Below are 22,959 nucleotides of genomic sequence, written 5' to 3'. Positions count from 1 at the left end.
TGCAGCAAACTGAGCTGCGACTGAGCAGCTGCAGCTGATAAGAAGCGCTGTCCGAATGACTGATCGACTGCAAATCTGCTGCTAAAATCAGACTCTGCCTCTGCCAATCCAGCTGCGTAATGCGCCAAGCGACAAACGTCTGCTGCTGACTGCGCCCGACAAACGGGACAAACTCATTTGTGGACAGCGACGCAAGCAGTCGCAGTCGCAGTCAGAATCGACGTCATCGTCATCGTCATCGTCACATCGCTGCTGGAATTTACAATTAGCGTGCGAGAGATAAAAGGCCAAATCAGCGCTGAGGGCGGCTGCAGGAATGCGCTGCCTGTTTTCTGTTTTCGGACAGCAACGCTACTGCTACTGCTGCTGCTGCTGCTGCTATCGCTGTCGCTGTCGCAGTCAACGTCAGCTGTATTGCGCCGGCGCATTAAACGAGCGTCCGTATAACAGTTACACAATACTGTGCTAATGCACACACAACTGGGGAAGCCGCCGAGCCGAGCATGCGACGAAGTCGTCGGCCTTCGTGTTTTTACTCCGAAAAATGTTGGCAGCGCTGGCAGCGGTCGGCTTCGGTCCGAACGGCAAACAACACATTTTTTGGCTGCAATTTTCATTGCGTTCGAAAGTTCGACAACTTTGGGAAAACTGTCAGTTAGCAGTGAACTTAGAACAGGTAGAGACGCACGTTTTTCGGGCTTCCTCCTGTCGTAGTAGTAGCAGCAGCAGGCAGCAGTCGCAGCAGCAGTCGCAGCAGCAGCAGCAGCAGCAGCAGTAGCTGAAGAAGAAGCAGCAGCAGCAGGAGCAGCAGCCAGTAAGAAGAGGAAGCAGCATTAGCAACGTCGTGTTTTTACCGAGTGTTGCCTCCCACCTTCCCCCCGCGCCCGCCGCGCCCTGCCGCCACCGCATCGTTGTTCGTTTTCTGATGCGTTCGCTTGTGACGCTGCGTAGACGCCGACTGCGCAGCTAACGTGTGTGTGCGACGACGACGATGTAAAATTTTATTACCCCAAACGCATCGCAACAGTCGGTTTTTGGACGTCCGGACTTCACGCCGCCAAAATAAAATTCGCCGCTTCGAGTTTATTGCAATTTCACGCGCTACAACAACAACAACAAACAAAACAATAACAAAATAAAAAAAACTTTGCGCGCGGCATCAAAAGTCAAAAACAAACTTTTTACCCAAAAAAAAACAAAAAACAAAAAAAACTACGCGACTAAATAAAGTTACGACCATACCGCCCCACCCGCCCCAATTCTTTTCGCCCACATTCCCCCAAACCACCCCCGTCCCCCATCCCACGCTTGAAGCAACTGCATTGCTAAAGGAGCAAAAACGCAACAAAAAAAACAACAACAAAAGCATAAGGAAATTTTAAAGCGTCTCCGTCGCCGTCGCCGTCGACGTCGTCGGCGTCGTCGTTGTTTTTTGGTGCGGCCTAAAAACAAAGTCAAAGTCAAGTCGAGCAAAGTGAACGCGTTAATTGATATTGCGTATACGCCGCGAAGGCTGCCACAAAAAGTTTTGCGTCGCTGGCCAACAAAAAAAAAGTAGAAGGAAAACTTTCAAGACGCGCTCAAAACAAAAACAAATCGCAGTCGAAATCGAAATCGAAATCGAAGAAATCACAAAAGCATCCAATAATTCCTGAGTGGCGACACATCTGAATCCAATTTGGAAACAAATCATTCGCGAAAGTGAAAAGTGTCCAATCGAAGAATATTTTTGTTTGTGTTTTTTGCCAATATTTTCTTCTGTCTTTTTTTTCCATTGTTGTGTGTGTGTGTGCGCGCGTGTGTGTGTGGTGTGTGTGCGGGTGCAGCATGCATGTCAAACATGCAACAGCAACAGCCGCAGCAACAGCAGCAGCAGCAGCAGCCCAAAGGCAAACAGCAGCAACAACAAGCCCAACAGCAGCAGCCACTAAAACAACCAATGCAAGCAATAAATTATTTTAACACACAATAAACACCAACAAAGACAACTCAATTAACCACCACAACAACAACAACAACAAAGTGCAACAACAACAACTAAGAGAAATCGCCAAAAATCGAGCAATAATAAAATACGAAAAAATAATACCGATTCTCCCAATTATCAAATAGGTAAAGTTCAATTTTCTAAATCTAAATGTAAAATCCAAAAACAAAAAACCAAATTGAAAAAAATACACAACTTTGAACTTTGAAGACCATGAAAACTTTAAGGAACTCAATTATTATATTCCCACATACAAAATACAAAATACTATAAAGAATGAAAAGAAAAAGAAAAAAACAAAGAACAAAAAACAAAAATATGAAAGAAATCAACAAATACAAATTCAATGCAACAAGAATAATCACATTGAAATTTTTTTAGAAATATCCATTTATTTTATAACCTATAACTATTCGCAAAATGACCAACAAATATCAATATCTAAACTACTCTATAGGTTAAACAGTGTTTGTAAAATGTACTTTCAATATTCTATGCAATTCTTTTTTTAAGATAAGCCCCACAACTTTATGGTTTTTATTGGGTTATACAAGTGTTGAGTACACAAATCTAATCTAATCTAATCTCTATTGCCTGTTCTTTGTAAGTAATTGTTCAATGAATAATGAATATTTTGAGGTGCAAAAGATTCGATTGTATCCGATTCGATCTGGTGAAAATTTATCATTTTTTAATTTTATTTTGCTTTGCTTACATTTTTGGACAGATATTTTCGGTTTTTGTACAGATTTTCAAATTTGTTTAAGCTCAATTCGTATGACACAACAGATACCGAGATTTTTTTGAGAGATATTCAAGAAAAAGCATTCCATTAAAGAAATAATCGAAATAATTTACTTAAGCTAAGCCAGCTCAGATAATGAAATTATCGACTGAATTTTCAACTGATTTTGGTGGAAGTTTCATAAAAAAAAGAAAAAGAATTCATTAAACGATTTATGTTTTCTTTTATGAGCCGAAACAGAAATAGATATAAGTCTAAGTTCAACAATATTAACTGAATTGATTTAAGCTTGAAACATATCGAAAGATAACGGCAAAAATGTAAGCCACGAAAATATGCTTAGATTAGAACTGTTTATTCTATAATTAAAAACTTTGACTACATTCTACATTTGACATTAAAATGCTTAATGCTTAAATGCTGTTCCAATTTAGATTGCAAAATTCGATTCGAACTTTTGCCAGGCAGTTTGATAATAAAGTTGATATTAAATTTGCTTTTAATGAAATTTGCTTTTAAGTGAAATGCGTTCTTAAGATTCGCTCTGCCCACAAATACAAATTAGTTGAAAATAACAAAAGTTGAAGTTGGAATTTTTGGGAATGACCAACACAAATATGCTCAGCATTTTTAGACTTAAAAAGAAATATATAAGAAGAGTGATTGTTTTTTTTAGAGTGAAACATTTTAAAGTGAAATTTGATTAATATTGTTCACCGGTACTTTGTTTAAGCCGTATCTTTTTGTGTGTTTCCTTATCACTTTCTCAGCTACAATTTTGCATTGTTTTTTCTTTGCTTTTCAATTTTTTTTATTTATTATTCTTATTGAGTACTGAGCAGTTGAATAGGATCTTTGTTCAGTTGGGAGGATTTGTCCTCTCCAAATGTAACTGCATGCCAATTAAGAAAACCCCAAGCAACCCCTAACTGAAACCCAATCCTAATCCCAAAAAACAAGTCAACAAATGCAACTAACACATAGCCGTAAGTAAAAACGTTACTAACAAAAAATAGAAAACAAAAAGTAAATAGAAAAAAATAGAAATACCCAAAACAAACAAATATCTGAGCTCACCTTCATAAAAAATTTGTTGTTAAGGCATTTTGGCAACTGGCAAAAATGGCGCTGTCCAAGCGGCCGCTTAGCAAGGAGACGCCTCTGGTCGACAGCAGCAACAACAACAACAACAACAACAGCAACAACGGTAACAACATCAACAACAACAACAACAATGAACATGAGACGGCAATCAAGCGACGCAAACGCTGCAGTCGCGATGATGAACTAGCTGCCATCAACAACAACAACAACAACAATAACAATACTAACAATAACAACAATACTAGCAACAACAACAATACATTGCCGCAGAAGAAGCGGCAGCTGGGTCTCAGTCTAAGCCTGGGATTGGCCAAGGCAACAACAGCAACAACAGCAACAACAACAACAGCAGCAACACCTGGCATAGCAGCAATAGCAACAACCACAACTGGAGTAGCAACAACAGCAGCAGCACCAACAGCAGCAACAACAGGCGAGAACACGCCACCAAATGTTGCTGCTACGGCTGCTGCTGCTGCTGCTACTGCCGCCGCTGCTGCTGCTGCTGCTGCTGCTGCTGCTGCCGTCGTTCAGGATGCAACAGATCAGGACGATGAGACGCTAATCCGTGAGACGCAAGCTGCACTGAAAAGTCTGTCCGGCAGCTGGCCGGATGCTCGAACCAATTTGTATCGCTTGCAGGAGCAAGAGGATGAGAATCCGCCGCCATTTCAGAACCTGTTCGAGGACAAGCAGAAGTACAATCATAATCTGAACAACAACAACAACAATAACAGCAGCAACAGCAACAACAACAACTACAGCCACAACAACAACTGCAGCAGCAACAGCAACACACAACAACAGCAACAACAACAACAAAACTCACACAACACTCTACTGCTGCGCTTCCACAGACAGAAGGAGAACGATCAGGCGCGTCTCAATCACATTGGCAGCATCAGCAACAAAAAGGAGGCAGCACTGGACGCGGCAACAGCGGCGGCAGCAGCAGCAGCCACATACGCATCAGCAACATCCGCTTTTAAGCCACCAATCGATATCATCAAACGCAATGGCCAATTGGCAGCTGCCGCCGCCCATGCCGCTGCCCATGCCCACGCCCAGGCTCAGGCACACGCCCATGCACAGGCCCAGGCCTATGCACATGCCCAATACACAAGCAGCGCTGCCTACAATGCAGCCGAGGCATACTACGGCTATGCAGCAGCAGCAGCTGCCAGTCAACAGCAGCAACAGCAACAGCAACAGCAGCAGCAGCAGCAACTCTGTTTGGATCGCAGCTTTGATATTGCCGCCCAGCTGGACTCGCCCACAGAAAAGAGTCCAAAGCAGCAGCAACAGCAGCAACAACAGTTGCTGCCAAAGGAGCAACTGCTGGATGCCAAACAATATACGATATTGCAGCCGGCGGGCGTTGGCAGTCGTGCCGCATCCGTGATGCAGGATATAGCAAGAGAGGGCGTTGTCGGCGTTTCTCTGGTAGCAACACCACCAACAACAACAGCAGCAGCAGCAGCTTCAGCAACAGCCTCGCCAACAGCAACAGCATCCACACCAGCAGCAACATCGACACCAACATCATTATCATCATCATCATCAGCAGCAGCAGCAGCAGCAGCATCCTCAACGCCGGCGCCCAGCTACTCGCCGGGCAGCCAAAATCGCGGTAAGTTGTTGTCGTTGTTGTTACTAGACACACAGAAATAATAATAATAAAAAAAAAACAAATCAAAAACCAATCAATCAAAATAAAATACCCTAACTTAATTGTTTCTGGTGGTACAGTAACGCTACCGCTAACGGTACAACCTACCAAAAATATAAACCCAAAAACCCATTTTTAAACCTTCAAATCGGCTGCGCATGTGCGAAACTTCTTGTTGCATTGAGTTTTAAGACTTACAAATTGGCTAAAAAAGACTAAATAAAATAACAACAACAACACCAAGCAAGAGACAGGCAGAGAGACAGAGACTGAGAGAGTGCGAGAATGAGAGAGTGAGTGAGAGAGTGAGAGAGAGAGAGAGAGAGAGAGAGAGAGAGAGAAGAGATCACACACACACACACACACACACACTCAAGTGTATATCGTTAAGTGCTTTGTGAAAAGTGCTCAACAAATAGTTCATTTCTCGACATGTTGTCTCTGTATCATTATTATAAACTGTGGCCCCATTTTGCTACCATTATTATTATTATTATTATTATTATTATTTGCACATTTAGCTGAAAGTAGCCGTGGTCGGCTTTGCCCGCCCATCCACACACACACACACACACACACACTCGCACACACACAGCTCAAAAGACATTAAACGATTTTGTCGTTATGAGTTGAGAAGAAGTTTGGGTGCTCGAGAGTTGAGGAGCGTGCGGGGCAAGCATCTCCTGCTGAGACAAGGACACCAACTAATGGCTTGTAAAACCCCTTTATGAACAACCTTACACACACACACACACACACACACGCACACACACATACAGCTTAGAGATGGCAGATATTACTTAACGAGTTCAAAATGTGAGCTTAAAAAAACGAGTTCAAATTTCAAATGGCACAACAAATATACAATAAATATGTGTAATAAAATATATATTAATAAGTTTCTGATTTCTGATTTTAACAGCAATCTTAAAGTCTATTAACAATTATTATTTACTTTACTTATTTTAAATCAGTACTAAGATAAAGCAAATCTGATGAAAAATATGGAGTTGAATTTATTAGTTTTGAGACCAATTTTCCACAAATATTTAAATCATTTTTTTGGAAACTTCATTCTTCGGCCTTCCATCATTATTATGACAATTTTGTTTCAAGTGTTGAGCATTTAAGCTGTGCATCTATATTTTGTCTGAGTAATCAATTGGCAAGATAGTTCTGTGGTTTTATTTTGTTACTCCTGAATATTATCAGTTTTTTTTTTAAATATTAGCAACCTTATTTCAGATCGGTTTCTTAGCAATTTCTAGCATTTTTTGTATTATTGTAACTATTTGAATATTACTTAGCTATTTTTCATGAAACGGTTTTCATTTTGTACACTTTAACAATAAGTTCGATGAATTTGGAGTGTAAAATGAGAAAATTACAGCAATTGTTTAAGAAGTTAAATGCTAATCAAATACATCTTATACATCTAAGTATTTATCGTTTTGTAATTGAAATAATATATGAAATTTAAGTATATATTGAAAGATATCAAATAAAAGTAGATATTTTTTGCATAAATTTATTTGAAAAAGTGATAGACATGATTATAAAAGCATTTTCTCTCATTGTAGTTGTTCGTATGTCAATAAATTACTATTTAATGAGTTTTCACGACACGCGTTCATCCCTAACACACACACACACACACAGGCACAACAAGACAGAATGGCATAAACAAAAATTAGAGCTAGTTGAGTGGCTCTTTTGGTTTTAGCCTTTTCACTAATTTCAGCGCATTGTACAATTTATACTTCAAATTGAACTTGTTGTCAAAAACTGAGCACACACACAGGATGTCTATACACACCCACACACACACACACACACACACACACATATATATATATATTCTATATGTGTATGGAAACAGGCACAGACATTAAGAGGTTGTATGATTAGAGATATAAAGGGTAAATATGAGGCACGTTTTGGCAACCGCTTTTGCATATTTATTTTATCATTATGTTCTCGGCATTAATATGCTGTGTGTAGAAGCCAAAGGCACAAAAGTTGAAGTGCCTTTAAGCCAGCAACACACACACACACACACACACACACACACACAGACACACACACACAGGCACACATACACACATTTTCAGTATGGTATTCATATAATTTGAATGACTTTTTAAATAGTTGCCAGCGACTTTTGCCGGATATAAAAGATACAAACTATGAGATACAAAAGCTAAATAACAACAACAACAACAGCAGCAACAGCAACAGCAGCAGCTAAAAGAACAGCAACAAGGGCACGTAATAACTCATTAGCGTGTTGTTATTGTTCTTGCTGTGCTAATGTTTAATGGCTTATTAGACTTAACCTTTATGTTGTTGTTGCTGGCGCTGTTGCTGTCGCTGTTGCTGTCGCTGTCGCTGTTGCTGTTGCTGTTGCTGTTGTCGTTGCAGCAGCAACTGCAACCAGCAGCTTACTCTCGTGAGCTTGCTTTATTTTAATTAAATTCTAATTAGAGTCGGGAGTTTTTACTTGCTTGCAGTTTGACATTTTGAACGGCCACGTAATAGACACACACACACACACACACAAAACACGCACACACACACACACACACACACACACACGCATACATACATGCATAAATATTTCGAAAAATATTTCATTAAAACCCTTTCGAAGCTGATGTTGTTGCTGCTGTTGCTGCTGCTGCTGCTGCTGCTGTCTATTACAGCAGCAACATCAGCATTGGGTGGGGGTATTCTGTATATATATATGTGTGTGTGTGTGTGTGTGTGTGTGTTGTATTGTGTTTTACCGTTATCTTTTGAGAATTTGTGCTTAGAAGGCCAAGTTTAGACGTGGTCTGGTCTGATTTTTTGTCGCTTCTTTCTGCTGTTGCTGTCGCACCACCAACTGCTGCTGTCATCTGTACGTGTGTGTGGGTGTGTGTGTGTTAGTGTGCGTGTGTGCTTTTTAAAGTAAATAATGCAAAGCTGTTTTCCATCAAATTTTAATTAATTATTTAGGCAGAAAGAATTCGCTTGTTGCTACCGCTGCTGCTGCTGCTGCTGCTGCTTGTCTTTTTTCCCCATTTAATTGTTGTTGTTGCTGTTGTATTGGCTGGCGCTGTGTGCGTTGTCAGCTCTAAATTGTTGGTTAGAATATATGTACATGTATATATTTTTCACATTTTGCCTGCCAGGACATGTCAAGTTGTCGTCCCCCATCCCGTCCATCACCAGTCTCTCTCTCTCTCTCTCTCTCTCTATCTCTCTCAGCCCGTCTCAGCTCTACTCTTTGACGCATTCACATAATTAATTAGAAAACCTGTTTCCTGGCCCTCAACCCTTTAACCCCCCTCAACTCTCCCCTCTACTGCTGTCACATATTTGCTATGTGTGTGTGCGTGTGTGTGTGTGTGTGTGTTTAGTTGTTGCTCCTGATTTGATTTCATTTTTGTGTACTTGGTTACTTGTAGATGGCGCCAAATGCCCAACTCCTCATTGCACTGGCCAAGGACATGTCACAGGATTATATTCGCATCATCGAAGGTACAACACACAACCCACACACAACCACACACACACACACACACCTACACTCACAACATTTGAAAACGCCCTTAAGAAAGCCAGAAATCAAACAGAAACTTTCGTTTTAATATATTCAAATACCTGAAACTAAGCAATTTTATTTAATTCATTTATTTTTTTTGTAAATCCTAAAAAAAACACTTGTAAATTTAAAATATTTTCATTTAGAAACGTGAACAATAATTTTTTTTCTTTTTTAAACTTGTATTTTTTGACATTTTTGAATCTGGATGATTTTCAAAATTCTAGAACACTTGATATTTTTGAGTTTCTACAATCACACACACACACACACACAGAGAAACATGCATACTCAACTCGCTCTTATGTAATTTTATTCCCTTTGAACCACGCTTCTCTGCTCCGGGCTTCTTCTCCGGCCGTAGTTTGTCGGGTTGTCCGAAACGCGATAAAGTCACCACGGAATGTAAGTGCCCCAACAAAAAAGTTTCGTATTTTGTAGCACATATGTAGATCTTTTCTCTCTCTCTCTCTCTCTATCTCTCTCTCTCTCTCTCTCTCTCTCTCTCTGTCATACACTTTCTGTCGCCTTGCTTCTTTTTCTCTCCTTCCTTCTTTCCACATTCTTTCAATCAGCTTAATTGCAGCTGACCAAAACGCATGTTGTCGTCTATGTATGAGTATGTGTATGTCTATGCGTGTGAATGGTTAGGGTATATTACATATCTCACTCTTTCCTAGTCTCTCTCTCTCTCTCTCTTTCTTTCACTCTCTCTCTCTCTCTCTCTATTTTTCTCTCTCTCTCGGTCCTTCTATCTCTCCCTGGATCATTATATATAAATATATTTATATCGGTAGTTGTAAAAGTTATGGTCTCTCTCTCTCTCTCTCTCTCTCTTATGGTCTCTCTCTATCTCTCCTCTCTGTCTCCTGCTGTCCTTAATCCAAATTCTCTCAACTTCTTTAAGAAAAGGTCCTTTTGATCTTCTTCATCTTTCCATTTGTATCTGGATGTGTGATCTGCTTCTGTACAGAACTTTAAACTTAAAGGTCTCTCTATATCTCTCTCTCTCTCTCTCTCTCTCTCTCTCTCTCTCTGTCTCTCTCTCGCTGCCTCTCTGTCTCTCTCTCTCTCTATCTAAGCACCTCTTTCACATTAATTCGCTATTCAGCTGGTTAGGAGCAATTGCTGCGGTTAGATGCGAACCGAGTATAGTCTGCCGTAGTCAATCTCTCTATTTCTATCTCTCTGTCTCTGTCACTTTCTCTACTTATCTGTGTCTCTCTCTCTCTATTTCTCCTTTACTCTGAGTCTGTGCTCTTTTGATGTGTGTGAATTGTAGTTGTATGTTATGTAATGGCTGCCTGTCTCTTAGCGTCTTACCGTTACCGCTGCCATTGAATAAAACAATAAAGAACTAATAACACTCCAACCCCTCCAACCTCCACCCTACACTGTTTGCGTGCTGGCGGCCCTACATCCACCCACTCAACCCACAACCCAACTTAAACGAACCCAACGAATCACCGTGCAGTGTTGGCGTTGCACGAACAGATACTGAAATGCCCCACGCCCGGCTGCAACGGCAGGGGTCACGTACAGCCGCATCGGAGCGTGCACCGCAGCCTCTCCGGTTGCCCGAGAGCGGTACGGCGCTCGGCGGGTCGCCGTTCGAGTGTAGCCCGTTATCCGGCTATAGGCGATAATGATAATTATAGCGCGATAGAGCTACCGATACCAATACCGATACCCATACCGATAGCGATACCGATAGCGTTGCCATTACCACAACCGCTAGGCAATATCGATAGCGATAGCGATACCAATACCGATACCACATCAGGTGCAACTCTCAAAATTTAAAAAAAAAAACAACAACAACATAAAATCGAAAGCAATACTTATCTTGCGCCCTCTCTCATTCTCTCATTCTCTCTCTCTCTCACACACACACTGTCTATCTCTCTCTCTCTCTCTCTCTCTCTCTCTATCTATCTATCTATCTTATTTTGTTCTTTCTCTGTACCTCTCTTTGTTTCTTTTGCACCCGTCTCCCTCTCTCTTTTTTCTTTTTTCCATTTGTATCCATTGGTCGCATCTGCCATCACAGCTGCCGAACTGGAAAAGCATGAGAAGGACCTCCATCCGCTGGACAAGCTCAAGATCACATCCAACCACTATCTGAACAACAACAACAGCAGCTGTATCAACAACAACAACAACAACAACAATACCAGTAAAACGATGCCCATTATCAAATCGGAGTACAGTCCCGTTGCCAGCATCAAATCGGAGTACAACAAGAGCCCCATGCACTCCTATCTGGCCAATGATGCCGCCTCTGCGGCCAGCAGCGCCATACCCGCTGGTAGTGCTCGCAGTACCAACAACAACAATAACAACAACAGCAGCAGCAACAATAACAACAACAGTGCTGCTAGCGTGCCAACCAATGTTGCCACCGAGCCGCATTTGAGCCGCTTTGTAGGGTTGCACAGCCCGCAGCCGCATCCACATGCCCACCACCAGCAACAACAACAGCAGCAACAACAGCAGCATCAACAACAGCAGCAGCAGCAGCAGCAACAACAGCATACGCTGCATCAGCAACGTGGCCCTTTTATTGAGGGTAGCCAAATGATGCCCGGTGGCAGTACCGGTGCCGGCGATGGCAGCGATGCAGCGAGCTACCATGCAGAGCACCAACAGCAGCAGCAGCAACAGCAGCAGCAGCAGGCAGACGAACGTCAGCAACAGTATGAGCACATGCGATATGCCCAAAGTCATGGACACGGTCTGGCACCCAATGACACTACCGCAGATCAACAGCAGCAGCAGCAGCAGCAACAGCAACAGTTGCTTCAGCCCAGTAATGGCAGCAGCAGTGAATTGTCACCGGTTACAGCGCGCAGTGTTTACGAGCAGCCGCACCCACATCCGCATCCACATCCGCATCCGCCCGCCTCGCTAGGATCGTCGGTAGCGCCCGTATTTGCTATCGGTGTCGGCGACACTCTACCAACGGGTGCCACCGGCTTCGAGCGCTACGATCCAAATTGCTGTCCCAGCGGCGGGCAGCGACAGGCTGCTTATCATTATCTGCCGCAGACTGCCGATGATTTGCAGGCGCAACAGCAGAAATATCTGCAGGAGCAACAGTTGCTCATGGCCAAGGCGGAGCACGAGGAGCTAACCAACGGAGGCGGACCCATTTATCCGCGACCCATGTATCACTATGATCCGACGATGGGTCCCCTGCCACCGGGCTTCTCCGCCATCAATTTGTCCGTGAAAATGGCAGCAGCGCAGGCGGCAGCAGCAGCAGCTGCCTATCAAAACCAACAGCAGCAACAGCAGCAGCAGCAACAGCAACAGCAGCAACAACAGCAGCAGCAACAACAGCAGCAACATCACCAGCAGCAACAGCAACAACAGCAGCAGCAACAACAACAGCAACAGCAGCAGCAGCAACAGCACAGCAAGCAGAGTAGTTCGCCCACGCCAAATGTGGGCGTGGCAGCGCCCGCTGTAGATCTCTCGGGTGCCACGTCGGTGACGTCATCGAGTCCGCACGGTTTCAACTCGCCAGCATCGCACAACCAATACAACAACCAGCGCATGGGCAATGGCAGTCCACAGCCGGGTGCCAGTCCAAACATTGCCAGCCCCCAGGTGCCCAGTCCGCAGGGTCAAACGCTGGACCTGAGCGTCACACGTTTACCGCACAGGTGAGACTCACGTACCGTAACCCACTACCCTACTACCCAACTACCGTACCACAACCGGCAACCTTAAAAATCACCCACAAACCCATCCAGCAATCTTAGAGATCTGAGCAATATTTTGCAGGCTTTAACTCATTTAATTACTTTTTAATTACTAAATATTTAATTTCGCTTTAATTTGCTTTAAATATTTTTAGTGGCTTTGTGCTTTTGTTTTGCGGCATTTGAAATAATATAGGCATTTAACATAATCAAGTCGACCGTACCAACCTCATTGAACTCAACGACCATAATTGGTAGAGCTGTGAAATTTGGTATATTGACTCACATATGGGAATGCTATGATAGAAATTGTGATACTAAATAATTGGGCAAATCAAGCTGAATACACACTCCGTAAACCTTAAGAGGTAGAGTCACCAAATTTGTTGTGTACCATTTGCGCAATAAGTGTATTAGACTAAGGATTAATATGTGGGAATATACATGTGTTTAAATGAATTTACTAGACTAAGGATTAATCTGTGGGAATATATATATTTATATATATGTATATGTATATATACATATATATGTGTTAGTTATACGACACTGTTGTTTAATCTGTTCATTTCGGTCTCATTTACTCGACAGCATTATCACCAGCCCGCAGTACGGCGCCGACGGCCTTGTTGTGGGCCACGGTCAGGGCTTTGGCAGCGCTGCACCCGGCTCAATTGGACCGAACGGACCGCCACGTTCACCACAAATGGAGCCAGTGGACTTTAGTGGACCGCCGCGTCCCCTCGGCTTCGGCCTGGTCGGTCACATCAGCGGGCCGCGACCCTACAGTCGCGAATCTACGCCGGACAGCGGCGGCTCCCATTACATTGAAACGTATCGGGATCCGAGCGGTAAGTTGGCCCCTCCTTGAACAATTCTTATATTTCAAATTATAAATTATAAACTAATTAAGTAATTAGATCGGTGACAAATGATTGCTAATATGTAAAATGGGTTTATCTGTTTCTTTTTGTAAATTGTTTCAGGCTATTCGCCGCATCCGGGTTATGGGATGGTAGTTCAGTCAGACTATCCACCAGCTGGTTACCATGGATACGGGCCCGCCGCCTATCAATGCAGCAATCCGTATGCAACAGCCGTTGGCCCCGGAGGCTATCCGACTCCAGTCTCCGGCGGATATTCACCCAGTCCGGCCACCTGCTACTCGATGCCACCGCCGCAGCACATACCGCAGCACGACAAGACCAAAGATGGGTGAGTACACTCATCATCATCATCATCATCATCATCAGCAGCAGGAGAAAGTCTTCTTATCTCAATCGTCTTCTTGGCATTCAGTTTTTGTGAAATGACAGGCTGGAAAAAGTATTATCAATTAAGCATTAGTTAGTTTCCTATTGGTCAAACAATAAAGTTGCCACTTTGCATACAGAATGACCTCACTGACCTCGTTGGCAAAAATAAATTATTTATAATTTGACATAGAAATTCGAATAGCCGCCATCAAATTTAAAGTCGGTGTTCAATTTTAAAGTAGCTTGCTAATTGTGTGTTTGTTTGTTTGTTTGTTTGTTTGTTTGTGTGAAACTTTAATATTAATGAGTTGGGCTATGCGGACGCAGTGCGCTCATAAAAAGCCGTCCCAGGCTGCCCAGTCGCAGACCGCACATCCTTTAAAACTACAACTGTGCAATAAACTACGTGCTTAACTTAACACCCCTAACTTCTAAGTTTAAACTGGGAAACTCTTCAAATCTCGTTGCTTATCTGACGTCGGCCACTTGGCCACGTAATCAGCAGTGTGTGTGTGTGTGTGTGCGTGCGTGTGTGTGTGTGTGTTAATCCACAATAATGCCTGACTTGTCTTGACTTTCAATTCGCAGTTTGACGGGCTGTTCGCGCTCGGACCGCAACCATCTGCAGTCGCACTCCCAGGAGCTGAAGTGCCCGACACCCGGCTGCGATGGTTCGGGACATGTGACTGGCAACTACTCATCGCATCGCAGCCTCTCCGGTTGTCCGCGAGCCAACAAGCCGAAGAGCAAGCCCCGAGATGGCCAGGATTCGGAGCCATTACGTTGCCCCATACCAGGTTGTGATGGTTCCGGCCATTCCACTGGCAAATTTCTCTCACACAGAAGGTGAGCACGACTAATTAATTCATTTCTGCTACATTTACATTTCTATATTTCTCGCTCTCGCTCTCTCTCTGTCTCTATTTCTCTGTGTCTTTCGCTGGCGCTGCAGTGCATCGGGCTGTCCCATTGCCAATCGGAACAAGATGCGTGTTTTGGAGGCCGGCGGCACCGTGGAACAGCACAAGGCCGCTGTGGCAGCTGCCACGGCTATGAAATTTGATGGTAAGTCTCAACAAAAATCGACTGTTTCAAACTCTACTCTCTAGTTTTGAGAAAAATAGAGATTTTCGCATTTAGGCATAAACTATATTCAAATACGACTAAAAAAATACTACGACTACAAAATAGTCAAATGTTTTTCAAAAATTTTAATAATAAATTTACAAAAATTGACTTGAGGGAAAAGATTTTTGCATTCACGTACAAGCTATATTAAAATCTACAAAAACAACGATTGGAAAATACTTAAAAAATAAATAATACTCAGATGTGTTTCAATAATTTTAAGATTAGATGAGAACCACCAAAGTAACTGGAAACTATACCAAAAATTCACTTTTGTACATGCACTAAATGATCTCTCTCTCTCTCTCTCTCTCTCTCTCTCTCTATGTCTCTCTTTTTTGCTTCTCTTGCCATTCTCTTTTGTAGCGTGTACCACAGTTGGCAGTCAGGGAATTAAGAAACCCAAGTTCGATGAGGTCACCATGGTATACCCCAAAGGCTATACAGGTGAGTGCGAGTGAGCTCTGAGTTCAGTTCACAATCTATCTGTAATTGTGTCGTATATCTCTTGCGTGTTTTCTGTTATGAACTGGGCTTGTTGTTATCATGCACTACCAATTGCTGGTATTTGGCATTATAGCATTGTCATAAAGTTTGCAACACAAACAACAGAAGAAAGCATCACAAATGTTATTTCAAAATCACAAAACAATAAAAAATGATCAAGCAACTTTCAAATTGATATATCAATACAAATCAGCTAATCTCTTTAGTATTCATCATTCATCGAATTGGGAATTTTGTGTGACATTTGCTGAATTTTGCTAATTGCATCTGCTATTTGTTGTTGCTCTCTTTGCTCTCTCGTATTGTGCATTTTCGGTTGGAATTTTGTGTGCGTGTGCTAATGTCTAATAAAACAAATGAAATACTTACGTTTTGGCTTTTGGTTTTGGTTTCGGTTTCTTCGGAATGTGCCCATAAAACACACAAAAAAAAAAACAATATATATAAATATATATATATATCGAAACAAAAAAAAAAAGAAAAAAGAAAAAATACCAAACAATTACCAAAAACAAGTGCAAATATTTGAAACTGCAAAATAAGCCGAAGCGTACCAAAATATACCAAAATTGACCTTACGACAGACGCCTCGACAGGGCCTCGAGAATTCCGAGGATTCCCGGCCGGCAAGTAAAAAAAAAAAAAAAAAAAAAAAAAAAAAAGAAAGAAAGAAATGAAAAACACCCCGGTGCATAACATAAACATCGTTGCCCGATACAACATAATACTTACTAGATACTTACACGATATTGTATATACCATACATATATGCCACGTTTCAATTTCTAATTTAATTCCGTTTTCCTTCTTTTTCGTTTCGTTTCATGGCGTTTTTCGTTGGCGTTGATTTCTTTTAGATTACGCGACGTTTTGTATCGGTGCTGAATATCTACTCTAAATAGACAAATGAAAAACAATTAATATTGAAACTAGACCGCAGCAAAAACCAGAAAGCTAATCAAAAAAAAACAAACAAAAAAAAAGAAAAAAAAAGATATATTTAAAAAAAAAAGTACTTTGAAATACAAATGAAATATGTATGCAATAATAGTCATCAAATGAATTGAACAAGAACAACAACAAATATACCAAAAAAGACAACAACAACAAGAACAAGTCACACAAGCAAATGAATATTTCCAAAAAGAAACGATCAAAGGTAAGCCGTGATATTTGCTATCTCACTCACACACATACACACACACACACACCACAATCACCCACTTCACATGAAAGCTCCAATTGAGTTGCTAGCACACGCGCACATAGACAACCGTGGAGAGCTTTTCTTAAACATTGATAAAAAAACAAAAAAAAAAAGAATTACAAAAAAAAATACAACAAAAAATGGAAATAAATAAGAAATGAGCAAGTTTCACGTCCAAGAGAACAATGAACCAAGTTGCATAAAGTTGAACAATACAAAAAAGAAATGATTTTTTGCTCCAAATGAGAGCGTCTCCAGCACTAACGACTCTCTCTCTCTCTCTCTCTCTCTCTCTCTCTCTCTCTCTCTCTCTCTCTCTGTCTCTATCTGTATCTCGACTCTAACTCTCTCTTGGCTGATCTAGGAGGCGGCGGCTTGGACATTGTTATGAGCGGCGTCGGCATTCCTCTGCCACCCGTCATTAACAACAGCAGCAACAGCAGCAGCAGCCTGGGTGTCAACAGCAGCGACAAATCAGCGAGCGTTGTAAATGTGGCCGGCGGCGGCGGTGGCGGTGGCGGCGGCGGCGGCAGCGATGATCTCAACACGCTGGAAGCGGAAATATCGGAGTTGCAACGGGAAAATGCACGCGTCGAATCGCAAATGATGCGCCTCAAATCGGACATCAATGCGATGGAATCGCAACTGAGCACCAGCGATCGGGTACGTAGGCTCAGGTTCGTTGATCCGCAACAAATTTTGAGTATTTTCTTATAATAAAAAAACAATAATAATAATAACAACAACAGCAACAACAACAGCAGCCCACAAACACACATAACACCAAATAAGTAATAATAATTTATTTAAAGCAAACTGTTTGCATTCAATATATTCTAAATCAAGTCAGACATCAACTTCACCTTTAATCGAATTAGCTCAAGTCTTGCTTCAATGAAAAACAAATGATTTTTATTAATTTGTACTAATTTCGAGAACTATTCGGTTTATTTTTAGCAATGAATTTCACTTGATTTGGTTCTTAGTTCTATGCAGAGGGTATCTGCTTAGCGAGCACTCTCCAATTAAACCCTTCTTGTTGTAGGCGCAGCGAAAGTTGCCACATTTTTTGAGTTTTTTTTTTTTGTTTTTGTCTCTTGAAGTTTATGTTGGCACCTGAGTTGCTGTTGCCGTCGCCGTCGCAGTCGCTTCTAAGTTGCGGCCACTTTTCAAGGACGTCTCTAAACTCCAAAACCAAAACCAACGCAATAATAAAGCGACTGTAAGCCAGCAACAACAACAACAACAAAAATATATATAATAAAAACAACAACAATATGTTCGAAACTCGGCGCAAAAGTCGCCAACAAAAGTTTTAGCAGCCGCCGAAGTCGCTGTCGACGTCGTCGTCGCTGTTAACTTTCGTTCTTCTTCTTCTTCGTCTTAGTCTTCGTCTTCTTCTTGGCAGAATATACTTTTTAACCCAAAACATGGCCAAAGAAAGTTGGGCGACGTCTGCTAGTTAAAAAACTTTTATTATATTTAAATTATCGCGCCTTGGCCTCTTGTTGCTGTTGTTGTTGCTGTTGTTGTAGTTGTTTTAGCCAAGTTATGCTTGCACATTTTGATATTGGGCCAACTAACTTCCGTTTTCACTTGAAAATTTGGGGCTGTTTTTTTTTTTTTGTTTTTGCAAATATTTCGTATTTTATTTTGTTTTTGTTTTTGTTTTTGTTTGGTGCACGCGGCCAATGATCTGTTGCAGTCGCCTCTGTCGCTTTGTTGTTGCAGTCGACAATCGTTCAAAATGGCGTCACAGCAGCCAATCGGCGTGCCTTGCATAGCAGCTGCACTCATTGTCGACTGCATCGAGCGACGAATCAGCGCACAGCAGCACCACAAACCAGCAGCACCATCCCTAAACAGAACGTGTCCCTATACACACACGTACGTTTGCGTGTGTGTGTGTGTGTGTGTGTATGTGTATGTGTGTGGTCATGCGCAGGCAGCTGCAGCCCCAATTCCCCAGCCCCCACCACCTAACCCACCACACCCACAGCCAGTCAATTTGTCGGTCTCTGGGTATCCCATCCGTCTGGCCGCAGTCGGCACCAAAAGCAGCAACAGCAGCAACAGCAGCAGCAGCACAAACAGCAAATCGCAGAGCGCCAAACGTTTTTGTCCATTTGCTCCTAACGAGCTAAAAACTGTGCTACGACGCGTCACAACGCTGGCAGCGCAGTCGACAGCATAACCTCTGTGGCCTCGACACAGCTCCCTATGAGCAGCAGTAACGGCAAAAAAAAAAATGTGAGCGAACGAATAAAAAAAAAATGTGGGGAGGCACTTCGCAGCAGCAGCAGCAGCAGCAGTGGCCGCCGTTGGCTGCCTCGCTAGCGCCACACTCTCTTTCTCTCTTTCTTTCGCTCTCGCTCTTCACGCACACGAATTCGTGTTTCTGTCTGTGGCTGTGTGTGTTCGTGTGCATTCGTCACGCGTTCGTGTTTGTGTGTCTGTTTGTTTCATTCTTCTTTTGCGTTTGACTCGCTTTTTTTTGCTGCTGCTGCTGCGTTCTTATTGGAATTTCAATTTGAGTACACGCATACATCTGTCTATGTATGTGTGTGTGTGTGTACTTTATATAGGCAGCTCAGCAAATTGAATTTAAGCAACATGAATCAATATGTCAATGCATCAAATAGCGATCATATACGCACACACACACACACACACACACGCACACACACACAATTACAGTCAAACAAACCGATGGCCAATAATCAAACACTAAAATCCCATTTCGAGTATTGCGCAAATCGTTAGCTTCGTTTTGTTGTGCATGTATTAGTAACTAAGCCCAAATCTCATTTTCAATTTGTGCAGGGGGGGAAGAAAAACACACTTTCAAATACATATGTGAAATTTGAAGCACCTTTTAGCAGTTTGCGATAGCTTTTGCCAAAGTTATTTCAATTACAATATTCGCATTTTCACAGGGGAAAAAAGTGTTAAATTTGAGTAAAATCAAAATCGCCTTAAAAACGTGAATAGTTCAAAACTAGCCTTGAAAATCCTTGTTTAGTTTTCAGCTCATGAATATAAAGGATTTTATTTAATTGATTTACAGACTTTGAGCTTAAGCTGATAATGATTGCTAAGCAAAATGCCATTAAACATTTTCTAATATTGTTGATTCAATTGGAATTTGGTTCGTTCTTAATTTAAAAATGCTTTTGGTATTTTATTAACTCGATGCAAAGGGTTAAGGCAAAGTTTTAAAAGATAAACTATAAATTATTAAATTGGATGCCGTTTCTACATATATATATATATATATATATATATATATTCGTAAAGAAATAGGTGTAGATCTGATATAGATAATATATAAGCATGAATTCTTCAATTGAGTCTGTTTATTTCGGAAATCGGAAATCTTTTATAGAGATTGTTGGCTTCCTCCTACTCATTTGCGAGGTTTGGGCTTGCAGATCTTTAGTTGAGGTTGAAATTCACTTCCATTAGTTCATATATTCCATAAATATATATATTTTTGAACAGCAATTTTAAGATTTTCTTAGATGCACTAAATGAGTTACGAATAATAAACAATCAAATCACATTCAATTTCAAACAATATATAAATGCAATGCTACTCTCTCTCTCCCTCTCTCTCTCCCCCCCTCACTGCCTCCCTCTCTCTCTCTCTCTCATTCTGCTTAACAGGAGGCTTCTCCACTGAGCGCCCATCAGCAGCAACAACAACAACAACAACAGCAACAACAACAACGTGTCACAGCTTCTGCTTTAGGCTCGCCCAGCGGCCAATCGCCATTTGCCGGCGTCTCCTCAACCACAGCGACCATCATTGGCGGCAGCAGCAGCGGACCAGGCAGCGGTACCGCTGGCGACCTCTCGCACGTATCGCACGACGGCAGCGGAGCACCGCCGAATGCGAATCTAAACAACTATTACGAGAGTTTGAGGAACAATGTTATCACGCTCCTGGAACACGTCCGTCTGCCACCGCCGCCGCCACCACCAGGCACAGCAACCGGTGCACTACCGGTTACAAGTGGAACTGGAAGTGGAGCTGGTGTGCCCGTTAGCCTGCACACTGGCATGGACACTACCGGCTGCACCTCTGGCATCGGCCTGAGCGGCGGTTGTGTGGTGGACCATCATACGAGCGCAGCGAGTGCTTATTCGACGCTGTTGCCACCACCACCGCCGCCGCTGCCACCGCCAACGGGTGCCGTACCCAGTGCGTCGTCCATGTACGGCCATCAGTCGGCCGTAACGGTAGCGGCAGCAGCAGCAGCAGCAACAGCGGTAGCAGCCGCACCACCACCAGCACCACCACCACCGCCGCCGCCGCCGCATGCACCACACCATGCCTACACTGTGCATCATCCGGGCGGATATCCGCACGGACATCCGCACCACGGACATCCACACGAGCACTTCGACTCGTACATCTCGAAGCTACAATCGCTGTGCGTGCCGCCCGATGTGTATGCCCTACCGGACGACGGAGGTCGTCCCTCTGTCTACAATTCGGTGAAGCCCAGCATGCACCAGGACTATGGCAAACTGATGCCGACGCCCATTTAAGCAGTGAGCAGAGACAGGGACAGGTACAGTGAATACCGTCCAGCGGTGTTTCACTGTGTGTACATACATCATTTATGAATTACGAATCATTCACACACACACACACACACACTGTAATCGAATACAAGTAGTTATCGTGTTTGTTTATCGAATGTGTGTGTGTGTGTGTGTGTGTGTGTGTGTATTGACTCAATACGCCGGAGTTGAGCTATGAGTTGGATCAATGGGGGCTATGATGGCTGAGCCAGTTGAGTTCGATGAATCGAAACATGAATATGAGTTATTCATTATGAGTTACGAATCATATGCTATACTATACTATATATATATGTCATCAATTATAAGTGAGAATGAAGTGTCGATTTAGTGTCCGAATAGCCCAACATATCTCTCTCCCACTCTCCCACTCTTCTGTATTCATTTCCTTTAATTACTTTTGGATAGGTCTACAGCTCGAAAAGAAAGAGAAACGATAGTATTACATAGTAAACTAGTATAATTCAATGGAGTCAATGGATTGATTCATGATTCGTTAAAGTTTATTTCATCCCCATTTAGTTCAACCTCTTAATTTACTCGTATCGGCAAAGATATGGCTATACGAGAACCTATATTTAGATAAGGTACATAATATAGATATAGATCCACAGAAGCGTTGGGAGGCGTCATCAAGGAAATGATGTCCTTGTGACGTTGACGTTATCGCGTAGATTGAGCTGTTCCACGTTTAGGTCCTAGGCGCTTGTCGTGTTGATAAATTGTATAAATTATTCTAGTATTGAAATAAAACCAAAAACCAAACTAAACTAAACTAAATGTGCGCTTTTAGTTGTATTTTTTTTTTTTTTTTTTTTTTTTTTTTTGGATTAGTATCTGTATCTGTATCTAATACTAACTAGCAGTTAAATATAATATATATATTAGGACATTTGTTTGATGTTGATGTCTGGTCAATTTTGTATTACAAATTAAACGTGCGACTTGAAACAAGAACGAAAAAGAAAACCAAAAGCAAAACAAAACATAAATAACATAAAAATGATAAAAACAAAAAAAGAATGAAAGAAAGAAGAAATACTTGAACATAAGTTTAGTTAGTGGTACGAGAAGGTCTAACACCAACGGAGTTAAATATGCAAATGTAATCAACGCTAAACTAAACAAAATGATTTTTTTTTGTAATCTTAAAAATTTAGAACGTAATCTCCATGGGCTGACCAAAGGTCCATTTCAAATTATATTATACTCAACTATAAATACTAAGTACTCGCACTAACAACCACAACACACAACAACAACAACACACACACAAAACCAACACTTCCACACCTAAAATATATATATATATATATAAATATATATATACGATTATATATATATTTAGGATCGATAAGTTTTAATGTTAAAAATAACTAAAAGATGAATGAATTGTACTCGGCATCAAGAGAAGAAGTTTGAATGACAGACAAACAGAAAAAGCTAAGCAAAAAAAAAACAGAAAAAACTTAC

General features: G+C 41.9%; 1 protein-coding gene across 3 annotated transcripts; it reads left to right on the top strand.

Moving 5' to 3' along the window:
- Positions 1-3,844: 3,844 nt before the first annotated feature.
- On the top strand, positions 3,845-22,062 carry LOC6566049 (putative uncharacterized protein DDB_G0291608). Of its 3 annotated transcripts, XM_043216175.1 has the most exons (12): positions 3,845-4,160; positions 4,371-4,566; positions 4,636-5,466; positions 8,955-9,023; positions 10,566-10,730; positions 11,142-12,759; positions 13,390-13,649; positions 13,785-14,013; positions 14,643-14,900; positions 15,007-15,119; positions 15,549-15,629; positions 16,547-16,672. In XM_043216175.1, the coding sequence occupies exons 1-12, from the start codon at positions 3,855-3,857 to the stop codon at positions 16,585-16,587; spliced, it is 4,167 nt and encodes a 1,388-aa protein (XP_043072110.1). In that variant the 5' UTR covers positions 3,845-3,854; the 3' UTR covers positions 16,588-16,672. The 3 variants fall into 3 exon arrangements, with proteins under 3 accessions (XP_043072110.1, XP_032594547.1, XP_032594548.1); XM_032738656.2 differs by lacking the exons at positions 8,955-9,023; positions 10,566-10,730; positions 16,547-16,672 and adding exons at positions 17,261-17,559; positions 20,563-22,062; XM_032738657.1 differs by lacking the exons at positions 8,955-9,023; positions 10,566-10,730.
- The last annotated feature ends 897 nt before the right edge of the window (positions 22,063-22,959 follow it).

Source organism: Drosophila grimshawi, unplaced genomic scaffold (assembly GCF_018153295.1).
Source record: "Drosophila grimshawi isolate 15287-2541.00 unplaced genomic scaffold, ASM1815329v1 contig_848, whole genome shotgun sequence".
Taxonomy (NCBI): domain Eukaryota; kingdom Metazoa; phylum Arthropoda; class Insecta; order Diptera; family Drosophilidae; genus Drosophila; species Drosophila grimshawi.
The sequence above is the reverse complement of the archived record's forward strand: the minus strand, read 5'-3'. Positions and strand labels throughout refer to the sequence as shown.